The sequence below is a fragment of the Dama dama genome, chromosome 18 (assembly GCF_033118175.1).
Source record: "Dama dama isolate Ldn47 chromosome 18, ASM3311817v1, whole genome shotgun sequence".
Taxonomy (NCBI): Eukaryota; Metazoa; Chordata; class Mammalia; order Artiodactyla; family Cervidae; genus Dama; species Dama dama.
The window spans coordinates 17,935,837-17,954,472 of record NC_083698.1 but is presented as its reverse complement, the minus strand read 5'-3'; the positions used below and the strand labels follow the sequence as shown (position 1 = coordinate 17,954,472).

The 18,636-nt window shown below is 38.3% G+C and overlaps 1 protein-coding gene across 6 annotated transcripts in view; it reads right to left on the bottom strand.

Annotated features, from left to right (window-relative positions):
* Window positions 1-5,027, bottom strand: part of PHF14 (PHD finger protein 14) — a 203,823-nt gene extending 198,796 nt beyond the window's left edge. For all 6 annotated transcript variants that reach the window (XM_061164984.1, XM_061164983.1, XM_061164986.1 and 3 more), the window contains exons 1-2: window positions 4,850-5,027; window positions 4,237-4,347 (exon numbers count right to left, since the gene is read on the bottom strand). In XM_061164984.1, the coding sequence (XP_061020967.1) occupies window positions 4,237-4,347; window position 4,850 (112 nt within the window). In that variant the 5' untranslated portion in view covers window positions 4,851-5,027. The remainder of the gene's footprint in view (window positions 1-4,236; window positions 4,348-4,849) is intronic.
* Between the last annotated feature and the right edge of the window lie 13,609 nt (window positions 5,028-18,636).

Here is an 18,636-nt window from a genome sequence, read left to right as displayed (position 1 = left end):
CCAGTATTATTATTTCTTTGTGAATTCACCATAACATCCAGCAAAGAACTTTTAAGCAAAACAACAGTTGGTTAACAAAAAACCAGATCTGCTCATTAGCTAAAGTCAGTTAAGCAGAAAATACTACAAAGGCAAAATCTATTCTCAATCTATTGGTTAAATTGTTTTCTGGCAATTTGGACCAACCAAACTAACTATGGGCTTCCCTGCTGGATCAGTGGTAAAGAATCTGCCTGCCAATGCAGAAGATGCAGGTTCAATCCCTGGGTAGGGAAGATCCCCTAGAGAAGGAAACAGCAACTCACCCCAGTATTCTTGCCTGGAAAATCCCATGGGCAGAGAAGCCTGGCAGGTTAACGTCCATGGGGTCACAAAGTCGGACAAAACTGAACAACTAAACAACAACAAAACTAACTATGGCTCAAGAGCTAAAGTTAACCATCTTACTTTGGCCAAGGGTTGGGGAGACACAGCACTATTTTATCTTGTTTAATAAAAGTAACACATGCATTTATCTTCAACATTATTCCAGTTGCATATGGTGGTTTAGTTACCAAGTTGTGTCTGACTCTTGCTACCCCATGGATTGTAGCCCACCAGGCTCTTCTGTCCTTGAGATTTTCCAGGCAAGAATACTGGAGCGGGTTGCCATTTCCTTCTCCAGGGGATCTTCCCGACCCCGGGATCTAACCCAGGTCTCTTGAACTGTAGGCAGATTCAATCCTATCTTAAATGTCTCCTATCCCCAGTCTTAAGTAATAGTCTCAGATATAATCACTTTAAGCCAAACTATGAAGCTGCCAATAATCAACTGCCTTTAGTCCTATAAACCTGATTAATTTCATAGGGTACCAGCTAACATTTTTATATATGGTTCTTCTGGTGGTAACCACCATAAATCTGATATGCTTACACATTATTTAGGATTAACTTGAAAATTTACTTAGTGATTGTCCTCAATCAAAAATGATAAATTTATTCCTACTTTCACATTAGAGATAAAATAAAAGATGGTCTATTTTCAGTTCATACTTTTCTAAAGGTAGAAGCTAGTAACACTTAACTGCTGCTAATAACTTGCCAACTTTATTGGCAAGTCTTTTCTGAATTTTATCTTTTTCTATTTTATCTGAGAAGCATAAAAATAAATTATGTCTATCTGCATAATTTCTCAGAAATTTCATAAGTTTTCAGAAATTTCAATATTTATTCTTAAAGCCAGACAGAAATACAAAGTTTTGCAGCTGAATTTCAAAATTCAAAATGAATACCAGAAGAAATTGGGGCATAGAATCCAATTAAAAACCTGAGGCCCACCACTCTAACCACTGTAACATTAAGTCTGAAGGAAGTCAACAGTTTATTAGAGTTAGTCATTTTTAACAAGTTTGTGGGGGTCTTTTTTTGGCCACAAAACATATGGGATCTTAGTTCCCCAATCAAAGACTGAAACAGCAACCCCTGCATTGAAAGGGCAGTCTTCACCAGCAGACCACCAGGGAAGTCCAGAAGTAGTGATTTCTAAAGACTGCTTTGAAAGAAGCTATGATCAGAAAGACTATTATTACTAGCTATTATTAAAGATTATTACTATTCAGTTACTATTTTTCCACCTCCAGTTTAATTGCCTATTACTAAGTAGGGTTGGGATTCCACAACTTCAACATGTTTGAAAAACAGTGGTAACTCAAATGTCTTATTTCCTATGAGAGTCCTTACAAAGAGAAGAGAAAGGATTCAAAGAGGAAGCACTGGTAGTATAGATAAGCCAGTATCTCAGCTATGGGAGACAATACACCTTGACCAAGAGTGGAAAATACAAGTCAATTTCTACTATTACCCATTTCAAAAAAAAAATAATTTTCTACTAAACTCTCAGTTATGACAACAAGAGCTACACAAATAAATTTGTGACCTTTGGGGCCCAGGAAGGAAATCACAAGTATAGCAGACTAGACAACCAAAAGTATACATTTTTAAGTGCTTTAGAAGACTAAAAAAAAAAATTATCAACCTAACAAAACTCAGTCTACCACTTTCACAAGTAACAGATAATTCACATCAACCATGATTAAAATTTAACAAGGTGAGGAGTCTCTATTTAGCTTGATACCAAAAATTATTTTGAGAAAGTAATTTGTATCATTAGATTATTTTAACCCTTGTAAAGAGAAGTGCTACATCTCAATAAATAAAATGAGAAAAATTATATGCAAAGTCAGAATTTACTGTCATAAAACTAATTATGGACTACTTAAAAGAAATTAAGCTTTGGAGTTTTTCCCTAACAGTATTCTAGTAAGTCATCATTTCTGAGACCCAACCATTTTTGTCAGTTTACAGTCTCAATATGACAAACCTAAGCTGCATTCTAGCCAAGGATACTCCTTTCTGCCAGTTTTCAACAAGAGCACTGAAATAGGTTTAGATTTTACTTCTTTCCCTTCCTTTTTCTCCCCTTCTTTGGAAATAGCAAACAACAATAAACCAAGTGAGAGATGAAAGAGCTGAGAAATAAAAGGGTAAAAAAATCAAACAAGATAAACTTTACAACTTTTGACTGCTGGGAGTAACCTCAATTAGTCACCTTGATAAGTAAGTACAGTAGTTTCAATTTAAGACTACATCTACATCTTTCAGGACCTAAGCAGTGAAAGCATTAAAAATGTTGAGAATCTTAAGAACTGGAGTAGATCCATTTAGGCTAAGTGGCTTCATGCAAATTCTTTAAACTCAGTGCCCCTGTTATCTGTAAAATAGTATCTCTTCCAAAGTTACTGTAAAAATTAAATGAGGTTATGGAAACAAAAAGTTGTTGGTAAATCACAATGCAAACTGTGCCTGTTGATGCTATTAAAAGTAAAATAGTAACACAACACAACCAAATTTCATCCCTTCCTACCACATCTGGCAGGGGGAAAAAAAAAAAAAATTAGGAGAGAAATAGGACTAAGCACTGAAAATTCTCTAGAAGAATAATTTAAAACTGTTAAAAGGATAAAATCAAAAGGGCTTTAATTTCTCGCTTGATTTAAATTTCTGTCAAAACGGATGGAATTTTTATTGTTCATGTGTACTTGTATTTTTCACATAAAATATTTAAACATAATTTGTATTTCTCAGATTTCTGCAATGAAAACTTTTTATGTAGATATGTCTTGAATTACAATGAACAAAAGATAAAAGGAAAAACATATCTTTCCATTTTTCAATTGTGTACAATGTTACTATATGATTTCAGTTGTGTATATTACCCTATGACTTTTTTAAAAAGTTTATTTTTAAAATCACAAAATAAAATGAGCAAGCATGCATGCTTTGTAGCTCAGATTTTTAAAGGCCCCTACCAAAGTACAACTTTTTACTTTTGTCAATTCTACGCTGGTAAGGGAGCTAATAGACAAAAAGCAAAACTCCTTTCAGAGGGTGCCAACCAACCTTAAAAGACAAACTCTCTTCCTGGGTGGTTCAAGACTCCTACTACCCTCAGAACAGTACTCTACTTTAAGATTACCTCTAGATTTTTCCCCACTCTGTCCATAAAAGAAGCATAAATGTATCTTTAAGTAAACAACAGAGAAACACTTCTGCATCTTTGTGTCTTTTTGTTTTCCACTGTGTCTTTTTGTTTGGTGTTTATTCAGGTATGAAAGTGAAAGTTGCTCAGTCGTGTCCGACTCTTTGTGACCCCATGGACTATACAGCCTATGGAATTCTCTAGGCCAGAATACTGGAGTGGGTAGCCTTTCCCTTCTCTAGTGGATCTTCCCAACCCAGGGATCCAACCCAGGTCTCCCACATTGCAGGCAGATTCTTTACCAGCGGAGCCACAAGGGAAGCCCAAGGATACTGGAGTGGGTAGCCTGTCTCTTCTGCAGCGGATCTTCCCCACCCAGGAATGGAACCAGGGTCTCCTGCATCGCAGGCGGATTCTTTACCAACTGAGCTATCAGGGAAGCCTTTATTAAGGTATAGGTGATTTACAATATTACTGCATCTTTGAAATAAATCCTTCTCTGACAGTTATCTGATAAATAGCAACAAAAACAGAAGTAGTTAGCATTATTCAATGACACACTCTAAGGGAAATGTAGGAAATCAAACGGACAAAATTAAGTTTATGTGCTTTAACTTTATATTGACATTTTAATTAAAATCCATTCTTTTTAAGCAACGTCTGAAAATCAGCCCAACTCCAAAGAGCTGGGAAAAGGGAAGCGAGAAATAAACGTTTACCTGAAGCATCTCCAACTTTAAAATCACTGTCATCTGAACTATCATAATCGAGAGCTTCTAGCAGAGAAGCTGCCAAAGGCTTCACCTGCCTCCTCTTGGAGCTGCGATCCACTGTTAAAAGAAAAACATTACAACGTTATTCATAATCCCACCAAGCGCGAGGGAGAGCTGTGGTGCTGAAGGAAGGTACAGATGACCTCCTGCAGGTGGTGCAAATCTTTGTCTTAATTCAGTTCTCAGCAAATGGTGTGGTGGAAGGTTGGGGTGGGATTACTGGGGCTGGCCGGCCAGCTCCATGGGCAGGTTCAGCCCCAAGGCGCAGCAAATACGAGCCCAGGGCGACCAAAATCAAAACTGGCCCTCTTGAACATCTTGCTTCTGAGACTTGCTCCCTGTAACCCCTCACTAAGACATCGTTAACAGTCAATAGAAAATGCAAAGCCCAGGGAATATAAAAAACTATGTCCATTCCCACGGATCGTGGAGGGGGAGCGTCCGCGGAGGGTACATCTTCCCACAGGACTCTCCCGCCCCCGCCCTGCCCCCGCCGGCCCCGACTTCTTGAAGGGCTGAAATGGACCAGTCTCCCCGCGGACGCCTCCGACACACTTACTAAGGAATCCGAGGTGGTCGTTTGGAGGAGACCTAGGGAGAGGCTGCGATAGCACAGGCAGCGCTGAGGTCGAGGACTGAGACCAAGGAAATAAGTCCAAAAGATGCTATTAAAAATAGGCGGCGGCGCGGACCTGACCGGGGCGCCCCAGGTGCAGCCCCGCCGCTCCCCTCCCGCCCCCCGGCCCCCGGTCCTAGGAGAACCGACCCCGGCCCCTCGAGCGCCTTCCTTTGAAGGCGCCTCCCGGCCAAAGGCGCCCTCCGGCCCAGGCAGCGCGGCCAACCCGGCAGCCCTGAGGAGTTAATTTACCCAGTTAAAACGCTTAGATAAAAAATAAAGGAGAGAAAAACTTTATTATCCCGCAAACAAAAGCAACAAAAGACCCAGTATCCGCACAGTCCGAGGCCGGTTGCCTGACAATAGAGAAAACAACGACCCGGATACAGCTCTGAAGAGAAGGAAGTGAAAACAGCTAGAGAGCGGCCCTAAGAGCAGCAGAAGCTGAGAGCGCGTGCGCGCGAGTCGCCTCAGCTGTGTCTCCGAGAGGAGGAGCCGAACGGAGCCGAATGAAGCCGAACGCAAAGCCGAGGGGGAGCCGAGAGGAGCCGAGTAATGCCGAGCGGCAACAGAGAGCCTTCCCAAACCCTCTGCCTGCAGATCCCTTATGCTGGGCTCTCAGTCCAAATACGTAGGTCAGTGTTTGTTTCTGACAGGACAGAGCAGCGCGTGTGTCTCCATGAATGTGGAATAGTGCTTTGCATACACTTGGATAATTTATTTTTTAAGATGAATTTTTAAATCCATAAAAATACGAGAGTATGTACAATTGGATTTCAGTTCTTCAGCAGTTTCAAATGCCACATTTATTCATATACAGGGTAGCTATTTTTAAAAAACAATGTTAAAATGTTAGAATCTGAGCAGTATTAATACTTTTTACGTGTTTCTATATCAAGGAGAAAGGAAGATTAGAATAAAGCTGATTGTTTATGTATTCCCAGATATATATTGAGTGGTAATGTTTGTAGCATAGGGAAATACAGAGTTAGGAAGGACTGTAAATGAAATATAGAAGGAGCAAATCATGCAATACAGTAGGGGCGCTTATTCTTTAAAGAAAACGTGTTGAATTCTTTTGTGAACTGTAATTGAATTTTATAATACTAAATTTGAAAAAATAATAAATACTTACATAGTGCAATTTAGGGCATGATTACATAGAGGCTGTACCTTCAGCAAGAAAGTTACCTTTTCCCTGTCAGAGCTTAAGATACAGTTGAGGATACAAATAAGTCAGTGAGCAATTACTACCCATTGTGAAAGAGGCTGCCAGAGAAAAAGTACACATGCTAAGAGAAGTCTTCCCAAAGAACGTTTGTTTTTTGTTTTTTGGTGGTTTTTTTTGTTTTTTTTTTTTTGCTTTTTAAAATTTTATTTATCTGTGCTGGGTCTTCGTTGTTGTACACCTTTCTCTAGTCGCGGCAAGCAGGCCACTTTCTGGTTGTGGTCTGTGGGCTTCACATTGCAGTGGCTTCTCTAGCTGAAGTTTGCAGGCTCTAGAGCTTGGTCTCAGTAGTTGTGGCCCATGGCCTTAGTTGCTCCACGGCATATGGAATCTTCCCAGACTAGGGATGAAACCTGTGTCTCCTGAACTGGCAAATGAATTCTTAACCACTGGACTACCAGGTTAAGTCCAAAAGTCTCATTTAGCTCCAGACATAGTGTCTGAACTGGGTTGGAGAAGAGAGAAAAAGAGATGCAAGTTCCAGACCAAAGAAAGGACATAAGCAAAAGACCAGGATGAACAGAGGAATAGAGATGACTAGTCAGATTCCCCGAAAGCTGGGCTGCCTCAAGTGCCTCAAGACATTCCACCACAACCGTAGTTATTGCAACCTCATATTTCTGTGTTCTTCATCACTGCTAAAAATGCAACATCTCTGACCCTCTGATCTCTCTGAACCTTTAGGTCCCTGATGGAAACCACCACTGCTATGTACCCACTCAAAGCTTTCTATCATACTGAGGAAACTTCCATTCCAAAACTGTAAAATCTTAGTAAACTCTTTCCGTTTCAGTATCTTTCTTGTACCTCCTTGTATAAAGTTAGTATGAAGTTATCATGAAACCCCCTCAGATGGAAGCCACTTGTTTTCTCAATATCCAAAGGCGGCATCTGGTTCTTAGTTGGCTTTCAGGAAGTGTCATAATTCAAAATGATTTGTAACCAAATTCAGGATACTTGGAGATAAAAAGATGGAGTGTGTGGAGAATGTAAAATAAGAAATGGAAAAAACTGAATTGTGTTATCTGGTTTGAGAGAGAAGTTGTAGGTCCTGATTTATATTTTAAGAAACCAGAAAAGTGGAAATCAGTTTGTTATAAACCTAGGGATAACAGACATCACCAATTCGATGGACATGAGCTCGAGCAAGCTCTGGGAGTTGTGATGGACAGGGAAACCTGGCATGCTGCATTTCATGGGGTCACAAAGAGTCATATGACTGAGTGACTGAACTGACTGACTGAAGGATAACAGATCTGGCTCACAAAATGTAATGGAACATGTCAGCTACATTTCTACTCTCCCCAAATTTCACTGAAATCACAGGGAAAAAAATAAATATAAAGCCAAAAAAACATAACTCTGCTATATCTTAGCAGAGTGTCACAAGCAAACTTTTGAGGGTAGAAAAGAATGTTAACAGTTATGAAGGTAGGCTCAGATTGCCAACAAAACCCACCTGACTGCTTAATCTCATCTGGGTCAAAGAGATGAGTCACTGAAATAAGTTTTTTCAGAAGTCCATGTATAACCCTCAAATGACAGACAATGAGGCCTGTGAGAAAAGCTAAGACTTGAATAATAGGCTGGGAGCAGCCGCTGCGTGGGCGCAGGAGGGCCAAGAGGAGCTACTCCACGTTCAAGGTCAGGAGGGGCGGCCATGAGAAGATACCCCTCGTCCAAGCTAAGGAGCAGCGGTGCTAGAGCAGCCGTGAAGAGATACCCCACGTCCAAGGTAAGAGAAACCCAACGAAGACGGTAGGTGTTGCAAGAGGGCATCAGAGGGCAGACACACTAAAACCATAATCACAAAAAACTAGCCAATCTGTTCACAGAGACCATAGCCTTGTCTAACTCAATGAAACTAAGCCAAGCCGTGTGGGGACACCCAAGATGGTCAGGTCATGGTGGAGAGGTCTGACAGAATGTGGTCCACTGGAGAAGGGAATGGCAAACCACATCAGTATTCTTGCCTTGAGAACCCCATGAATAGTATAAAAAGGCAAAATTATAGGATACTGAAAGAGGAACTCCCCAGGTCAGTAGGTGCCCAATATGCTCCTGGAGATCAGTGGAGAAATAACTCCAGAAAGAATGAAGCGATGGAGTCAAGCAAAAATAATACCCAGTTTTGGATGGGACTGGTGATAGAAGCAAGGTCCAATGCTGTGAAGAGCAATGTTGTGTAGGAACCTGAAATGTTAGGTCCATGAATCAAGGCAAATTGGAAGTGGTCAAACAGGAGAAGGCAAGAGTGAATGTAGACATTCTAGAAATCAGCATACTAAAATGGACTGGAATGGGTGAATTTAACTCAGATGACCATTATATCTACTACTGTGGGCAGGAATTCCTTAGAAGAAATGGAGTAGCCATCATAGTCAACAAAAGAGTCCGAAATGCAGTACTTGGATGCAATCTCAAAAATGACAGAATGATCTCTGTTCGTTTCCAAGGCAAACCATTCAATCATGATAATCCAAGTCTATGCCCCAACTAGTAATGCTGAAGAAGCTGAAGTTGAATGGTTCTATGAAGACCTACAAGGCCTTATAGAACTAACACCCAAAAAAAGATGTCCTTTTCATTATAGGGGACTGGAATGCAAAAGTAGGAAGTCAAGAAACACCTGGAGTAACAGGCAAATTTGGCCTTGAAGTACAGAATGAAGCAGGGCAAAGGGTAATAGGGTTTTGCCAAGAGAATGCACTGGTCATAGCAAACACCTTCTTCCAACAACACAAGAGAAGACTCTACCCATGGACATCACCAGATGGTCAACACTGAAATCAGATTGATTATATTCTTTGCAGCCAAAGATGGAGAAGTTATATACAGTTAGCAAAAACAAAACCAGGAGCTGACTGTGGCTCAGATCATGAACTGCTTATTGCCGAATTCAGACTTAAACTGAAGAAAGTGGGGATAACCACTAGACCATTCAGGTATGACCTAAATCAAATCCGTTATGACTATACAGTGGAAGTGAGAAATAGATTTAAGGGACTAGATCTGATAGACAGAGTGCCTGATGAACTATGGATGGAGGTTCGTGACATTGTACAGGAGACAGGGATCAAGACCATCCCCATGGAAAAGAAATGCAAAAAGGCAAAATGACTGTCTGAGGAGGCCTTACAAATAGCTGTGAAATGAAGAGAAGTGAAAAAAAGCAAAGGAGAAAAGGAAAGAGATTCCCATTTGAATGCAGAGTTCCAAAGAATAGTTAGGAGAGATAAGAAAGCCTTCCTCAGCAATCAATGCGAAGAAATTGAGGAAAATAACAGAATGGGAAAGACTAGAGATCTCGTCAAGAAAATTAGAGCTACCAAGGGAACATTTCTTGCAAAAACGGGCTCAATAAAGGACAGAAATGGTATGGACCTAACACAAGCAGAAGATATTAAGAAGAGGTGGCAAGAATACACAGAAGAACTGTACAGAAAAGATCTTCATGACCCAGACAATCACGTTGGTATGATCACTCACCTAGAGCCAGACATCCTGGAATGTGAAGTCAAGTGGGCCTTAGAAAGCATCACTGTGAGCAAAATTAGTGGAGGTGATGGAATTCCAGTTGAGTTATTTCAAATCCAGAAAGATGATGCTGTGAAAGTGCTGCACTCAATATGCCAGCAAATTTGGAAAACTCAGCAGTGGCCACAGGACTGGAAAAGGTCAGTTTTCATTCCAATCCCTAAGAAAGGCAATCCCAAAGAATGCTCAAACTACCGCACAGTTGCACTTATCTCATACGCTAGTAAAGTGATGCTCAAAATTCTCCAAGCCAGGCTTCAGCAATACGTGAACCGAGAACTTCCAGATGTTCAAGCTGGTTTTAGAAAAGGCAGAGGAACCAGAGATCAAATTGCCAATATCTGCTGGATCATCGAAAAAGCAAGAGAGTTCCAGAAAAACGTATATTTCTGCTTTATTGACTATGCCAAAGCCTTCGACTATGTGGATCACAATAAACTGTGAAAAATTCTGAAAAGAGATGGGACTACCAGACCACCTGACCTGCCTCTTGAGAAACCTGTATGCAGGTCAGGAAGCAACAGTTAGAACTGGACATGGAACAACAGACTGGTTCCAAATAGGAAAAGGAGTATGTCAAGGCTGTATATTGTCACCCTGCTTATTTAACTTATATGCAGTGTACATCATGAGAAACGCTTGGCTGGAACAAGCACAGGCTGGAATCAAGACTGCCGGGAGAAATATCAATAACCTCAGATATGCAGATGACACCACCCTTATGGCAGAGAGTGAAGAGGAACTAAAAAGCCTCTTGATGAAAGTGAAAGAGGAGAGTGGAAAAGTTGGCTTAAAGCTTAACATTCAGAAAGCTAAGATCATGGCATCTGGTCCCATCACCTCATGGGAAATAGATGGAGAAACAGTGGAAACAGTGTCAGAATATTTTTTTGGGCTCCAAAATCACTGCAGATGGTGACTGCAGCCATGAAATTAAAAGACGCTTACTCCTTGGAAGGAAAGTTATGACCAACCTAGATAGCATATTAAAATGCAGAGACATTACTTTGCCAACAAATGTCCATCTAGTCAAGGCTATGGTTTTTCCAGTGGTCATGTATGGATATGAGAGTTGGACTGTGAAGAAAGCTGAGCGCTGAAAAATTGATGCTTTTGAACTATGGGGTTGGAGAAGACTCTTGAGAGTCCCTTGGACTACAGGGAGATCCAACCAGTCCATCCTGAAGGAGATCAGTCCTGGGTGTTCATTGGAAGGACTAATGCTGAAACTGAAACTCCAATACTTTGGCCACCTCATGCGAAGAGTTGACTCGTTGGAAAGACCCTGATCCTGGGAGGGATTGGGGGTAGGAGGAGAAGGGGACGACAGAGGATGAGATGGCTGGATTGCATCACTGACTCGATGGGCATGAGTTTGAGTAAACTCCGGGAGTTTGTGATGGACAGGGAGGCCTGGCCTGATGCGATTCTTGGGGTCGCAAAGAGTCGGACACGACTGAACGACTGTACTGAACTGAACTGAATTCATAGGAAGGAAAAAAAAGTTTCATAGAAATCCATTTGCAGAGGGCCTGAAAACAGTGTTTCTCCCCAGAATATAACTTCAAGTTCATTTTTATTCAGTAAGAAGTCTGACTCCAGAAATTACCAGAATGGGCACCAGGTTTATAGGAGAAAGAAGGATAATAAACCCAGTGCCATGAGCTGTCATAAGAAATAGGAAGATCCAGCATACAAAGTCACTCATAAATCATGAAAAATAGCCTACTCACACACACTCTTCCTACATCACTGGGCTTCTTCCCGCCCACCATAATGATCAGAGTGAGGACGTCTATAAACAGAACTTGCATTCATTTATCTGCCAGGTGAACAGGGCTTCTTATTTAGGCAACATACAAAAATTCAGGCTACCAAAACCACCTATTCTATGTACATAGACATAGGGGCAACCAAGAATCAATGAATATTTTAGTAAAACTACCAATAGGAGAGGATTTAGATTTTTAAAAATCTTTAAAACAATTATATAATTCATATATATCAGGTCTCATGTACATCATAGATTTAGAAGGTGAAAGAGACAGAGGCCACCTTCTTTCAGCTGTAGCACTAGCAAGACAAGATCTATTCTCTATGAAAGTAGAATCTACCTTCTGGCATCTACTTACCATTTTCAAATGCATAACGTCATGGTGGAGAATGAGTTCTGGAAGAGATTAGCAACAATAGCTGCACTTTGTTTTTTGACTTTTAGATCATAGCTACAGTTGTATGATTTTGAAACTCAAAGCCTCTTTGGATCACTGACTTTCACTGTTTCAACCCTTCTAATGATTTTGCATGTACCATTTTTTTTTTTCCATATAAAATACTTATAGTGGTTTCCATTTCTTCTACTAAAATTTTCTTTGATATGAATGCTTGCTAGAGAAAGGTGTTCAGAAAATAAGTAAAACTCAACCATGAGAATTAAAGATTTACTATTTGACTTGGTGTGTGTCAAAAGGCAGTGATGACTTCATTTATTGTTGTGGTTTAGTCATTAAGTCAAGTCTGACTGTTTTGCAACCCGTGGACTGTAGTCTGCCAGGCTACTCTGTCCATGGGACTTCCTAGCCAAGAACACTGGAGTGGTTTGCCATTTCCTTCTCCAGGGGATCTTCTTAACCCAGGAATTGAACCTGAGTCTCCTGCATTAGCAAGCAGATTCTTTTTCACTGAGCCACCGGGGAAGCCCAGACAATTCATTAACAGTGGAAAATAGATACAGATGCAGTGATTAAAAAAAGTTATTTACAGTATTAAATGTAATAACCAGGAATAAGGTGCTTATTGAAGGCAAACTTTTGGTGACAATGTTTGCTATGGCAGAATGAAAATTATTATTTTATTACTATTAGGATGAAATAAGAAATACTGAGTTGGGCTGGAGCCAGCAGCTAGCCAAACAGATGTCATTTGTGATCACTTAATTCATTGTAGAGTCTATGGTTCATGTTATCTCACAATAGTTAATGTTTTCAGAGATATTCAGGAGAAAACAATGTTAATGAGATATAAAAAGACGGTGCTGAAATATCTGAGCTTCAAGAGAATACTAAATGCTTCTAAAGAGGAAACACAGAATATCTACAAAGGAATATAAATCAAGTTAGAATCAGAATTTTCAACTGCAACTCTGGATGACTGGGCACTTCTAAAACCATCTCAATGTTTTCTAACAAAGGGTTCATTGATAACCATCCTTTTCAAATTATGTAAATTATACTGACTGCAGAATTTTCTGCAGCAAGGATCTGCTCTAGTATTACAGAGTAGAAACTTTCCACATATATAAAAAATGATTAATACTGATATTTTAAAATTAATTTTTCATAGATAATATGTACACATAGTAAAAAAATGTTTACTGCACAAAAGGTTTTTATGAAAATAAAATTTTCACTTTATCTTTGTGCCCTAGCTAGTCATCTCTCTAGACATGACAGGATTAACTTTTTTTAAAAAGGTGCTTAGCTCAGGGCTGGGTTTTTATATCTTTATTGAGATACAGTTCACATACCATAATATCCACACTTCCATGGTGTAAAATTAATGGTTTTTAGCATACTCAAAAGTTGCACAATCATCACCACTATCTAACTGTAGAACATATATAACATCATCACAGGAAGATAACCCAAACCCATTAGTAGTAACTCCCTGTTTTCTTATTTCTAGACCCTGGCAGTCATTAATCCACTTTCTATCTCCCAGAATTTGCCTATTCTGGATTTTTATACAAATGAAATAAAAAATGTATGGTCTTTTCTGTCTGGCTTCTTTTATCTAGCATAGTGTTTTCATGGTTCATCCACACTGTAACACAGCTTGTTTTCAAACTAATATGATACTGTGAAATGTTATCAGTATTTGTTCTGTGTGGAGAGAAGATGAAAGAGGTATTTCAATATTTGCTGTAATAGCTGTGTATTAGACAGATCTCTTAGACAAGCAGAGATATTTAATTACGTTTCAGTGCATATGAATGGCACTCTTAGGGGCTGAGTTTCACAAGGGGCAAGTCCCAAGAAAGCAAAGCAGATGGGCAAAGACAGCATCACTGATGCAACATCACAAAGTGTACAACACTGTATGTTAGACAGACAAATAAAGTCAGTTAGAGACAGGGGGTTTCGTGTCATCAACTCAAAAGGTGGCAAAGCTTTCAAACAAACAAGAATGCATAAATAATACCTTCTGTTCTTTTTAATCCATCAGGTCTTCAAGTGACAGAACATAAGCAAACTCCCCAATGTTGTTCTAAATCTACACAACTCAGTTTAAAAAAAAAAAACAAAAAACTCTTATTGGAAAATACCAGAGGACAGTGAAAAATAAATGAATATACAGATGAAAGGCTCAAGGAACCAAACACCCTTATAAACACCATCCATGCCAAGGCCAAAAAAGTCTCTCTTGAGCCCCCTCAATTAGTACCCTCTGTGGCCTATAAATATAGTCATTATCTTGAGTCTAAGACTATTTTTTTCATATTTTATGTATAAAATAACAGTATATGTTATTTTGTTTCTGGTTTCTTTGGCTAATATTTTTTCTGAGGATAATCTATGTTGTTGTAATTGTAGTTCATTTGCATTGTGGAAGCACATGCTGGAATATACCACAATTCACTTTTCATTTGCCCTTGATAAACACTTGGGCTCTTTTCAGTTTATGCTATTATAGGTAATAGTTCTACATGTAGTCTTATTCATGTCTTGGCATACATAAGCACACATTTCTGTTGGGTTTATATCTGAGTAAATTATTGGACCATATTGTATTCAAATATTGAACTTTAGCAGATTTTCAAAGCATAGTCTAAATTTGTACTCTAATCAGCAATGTATTCAGGTAATGCATTTAGCAAGGTAGCAGGATACAAGATTAATATACAGAAATCTGTTGCATTTCTTTAAATAAACAATTAAATAATAGAAAGAGAATGTTTTAAAGAGTCCCTTCTAAAATACCATAAAAAAATACTTAGGAGTAACCCTGACCAAAGAGGTGAAAAATTTATATGCAGACTATAAAACATTAATATAGGAAACTGAAGTAGATTAAAATAAATGGAAAGATATCCCATGCTCTTAGACTGGAAGAATTAATATAATTAAAATATCCATACTACCCAAAGCAATCTGCATATGAAGTGTAATCCCTATCAAGTCATCCATGACATTTTTCACGGAACTAGAGCAAATAATCTTAAAATGTATATGGAACCACAAAAGACCCAGAATTACCAAAACAATCCTGAAGAAAAAGAACAAAGCTGGAGATATAGCCTTCCCAGCCTTTAGAAAATACTGAAAAGCTACAGTAATCATAACAGCATGGTGTTGGCACAAAAATAGATATATAGATCAATGGAACAGAATAGAGCCTAGAAATAAACCCACAGCCTACACTCAATTAACCTTTGAAAAAGGAGGCAAGAATATACAATGGAGAAAAGACAGTCTCTTCAGCAAGTGGTATTGGGAAAGTTGGACGACTATATGTAAATAAATGAAGTTAGAACACTCCCTTGTGCCACACACAAAAATAAACTCAAATGCATTAAAGACTTACAAATAAGACATGGCACCACAAAACTCAGAGAATGGAAAGAACACAGTCAAAGCATTCTCTGACATAAATCATACAAATGTTTTCTCAGGTCAGTCTCCCAAGGGAAAAAGAGAAAGACAAGTTTCATATATTACCACTTATATGTGACATCTAAAAATGTATATACAAATAAACTTATTTACAAAACAGAAACTGACTCACATAGAGAAAACAAACTTATGGTTACCAAAGAGGAAGGGGGGGGGGGGGATAAATTAGGAATTTGGGGTTAACAAACACATACTACTACATATAAAATAGATAAATAAGAAGCTCCTACTGTATAACACAGGAAACTATATTCAATATCTTTTAATAAACTATAATGGAAAACAATCTGCAAAAGAATACATATATATATATTAGTTATATACATATATAACTGACTCCCTCTACACTAGAAACTAACACTGCATTAGTTATGAAACAACTATACTTCAACAACAAGAACAAAAAATAACCTAGCAGATCTGTCAGTACTTGAAGCAAATTACCATGCAAACTGAGTTATCCATCATGGACTGGGTTTTGTCTGACCAACAAAGCCATAAAACTAAATATGCAGAGCAGCATTCTATCATCAATTGGAAACCAGCTGAGTCCGAGCTGGTCCTGAAGGTATAAGTAAATTGCATGAGTAAGTGTTATACATGCCTGTGTTCTATATTCCTGCAGTAATATCTGATCTCCCCTCAACCAACCAGCACCTACGGTTACATGGAACACATCCTTTGACCAGTTAACTGAGGGAGAAATATTTAAGCCCAGTAAACAGATGTTTCTGTGTGAAACACTGTCAATATTAAACAGCTGTAGTATTTTAATTCAACTCTGGATTGACCCTGAAGGACAGTAGTGAAAGATCATATGGAAGTGGTTCTTAATATTTTCCCTGAAAATCCACTAGTGAAATTCCTATCACTTCTGCAACTGTAGCTTTGCTGATCTAGAAGTCCTAGCTCAAGAAAAGTTTTCTATCAGGACATAGAGCAATGATTCAATTAAAGTGGTAGTTAAGACTGCCACCTGATCACTTGGGGGCTCTTCAGTCAACAATCTTATGGGAGGTTATTCTATTAGCTTGGGTAATTGACTTTGATTATCAAGAAGAAATTAGGAAGCTACAACTCAGTGAGGGTAAGGAGGAGTGTGTCAGAAATGCAGATCTCCCAGGGCACCTCTGAGTATTCCTGTTCTTGCCAAATCCCTCCTTCAGTTTCTATATTCCTGAACTAGGTATATGTCTAGTTCTGTGACAAGGGGCTCCAGTGTCTTTGTCAGGACACCCATATCATTAAGCCTGAGAGTTTGGAGGTAATGAGAGACTGTTGTGGTCTCTCTGTTCTCATGGGTTCCACCCATCCCCATAGATTCTAATATGCCTTTGCTTCTGTTCATGTCCTTTTCCTTTCCTGACTACCTTTCCTGTTGACTTCAAGATGCAATTAGAAACACTACTCCCACAATTGCATAATGTCAATTCCTTATACTAAAACTCTTATTATACATGCATATATCCTAGAAGCTCTGTTTCTCTGTTTGAACCCTGATGGAAATATCAACCTACATTTCTGACTCAATCTACTTTTTCTGTTCTAACTCCTCTCACTTGACCTGGTCCTTATTTTGTGCATATTCTCTAGAATCACAGCACTGACCCTCTTCTCTATTTACACTTTCCTTCTTACACATTCTTTGTAGCCAAGCTCATCAATTTTCATAAATCTCACATACATGCCCTTTCCTTTTATATTGTACTTGTAGACCAAACTTCTCTCTTGAACACTAGCGGTATTTCTGCGAGCCTTCAAAACATCTTTGATTGGATATTTTGGAGATAATCCTAGACTCAACAGTTCCAGAAATGAATTCATACACCAGGTAACCTAAGCTATTTATCATTATTTACTGTGGCACTTATCATACAGCTTTGTAATAATTATACTCCCATCCCACTAGATTATAAGATGTTGAGGAAAGACAGCACTGTGTTATTCATCTTATCCTAAGCATTTAGCATGATGAGCAATATGTAGTAGGCACTTAACAGATGTTTAAGAATGAATATATGAATGAACAAATGACTGAATGAATGGATTCATAGAAGAGACAGAAACTGCAGAGAGATAACAAGTGGCAACACAGACGAATAGAGCATACTTATTCTCAAAAAGATATAATTTAAGGATCTGTGTGTATGGCATAATTTTCCAAAACTTTTAATAAATACTGTTTTCCTAAAATTAATATTGAACCAGAAGGTTTCAGTGAAAAGAAGTACCATGATTTTAAATTGCTAGCGTTTCTTTACTTTTTAGTATTCATTGAATTTTGTACATAAAATGCTTCAAAAAATGCTTCAACTATTTAATTTAAACTGATGACTGTTATGTGAGGCTTTCAGATTTATAAGAGTGGAAGTAAACTTTCACAGAACAAAATATGTTTTCATTTTTCTAACAGAAGTTGTATAGTTAAATACAGTTTATGCTAAGCAACCACAATACTATTACAAGAACATTTATTTTTAGATTAAGGATAGTTTCAGAATCTTTATTAATAAGTGAAGGTATAATTTGTATTTGTGTTATCAGAAAAACAACTCCAGTTGTCAATTTATCTGCTAGAAAAATAATTAAATGCTAAATGCAAACAGAGTAAAAAATATAAGATTCTGCTTTCAATTTGCATTAATATAGTCGTACTCCATGGTTCACTTATCAAATTATTCTTCTCTAAAGAAGCTATTTCTTTACTCTCATACATTTAATAACAACACATAATTACTATACCTTCCAGAATTTTCTGGGCTTGAATCTTCAGAGAAACCATGCAAAAGAAATAGTTTTGGGGGGTGCTATTGATATACTGCCTATATTTATGCACTGAACAACTTGCATTTAATTTGAATAATATTTTGGTATTTTAAAATTGTTCACAAAATTGAATAGAACAAAGGAACAAGAAATCTAGAGGGACACATGTCTCAGAGTGGAATGGTTTTAATGAAAAACAGCTTTGTTTATTAATATATTAATAGTATGCCCTGCCATTGTTTTATCCCGTGTTTAGATATAAAACTTATAAATCTTTACTGCCTAAAACATAAAGTTCCAAATCTCAACTTCTCAAAAATCTGTGTTAATCTTTTCCACTTCATTTCCAATAACTCTTCCTTATGAAACCTAAACTCCCACCACCCTGAATTCATTTCAATTCCTTCTGCACATTATGTACTTTGTGAACTTTCATTCCTTCTGCCTTTTTCATGCTGTATCATCTGTATGGAAGAAGCAAATCTCCCCTCCTTTTTTCTCTGACTTTCTAGATGCTCCATTCTCTA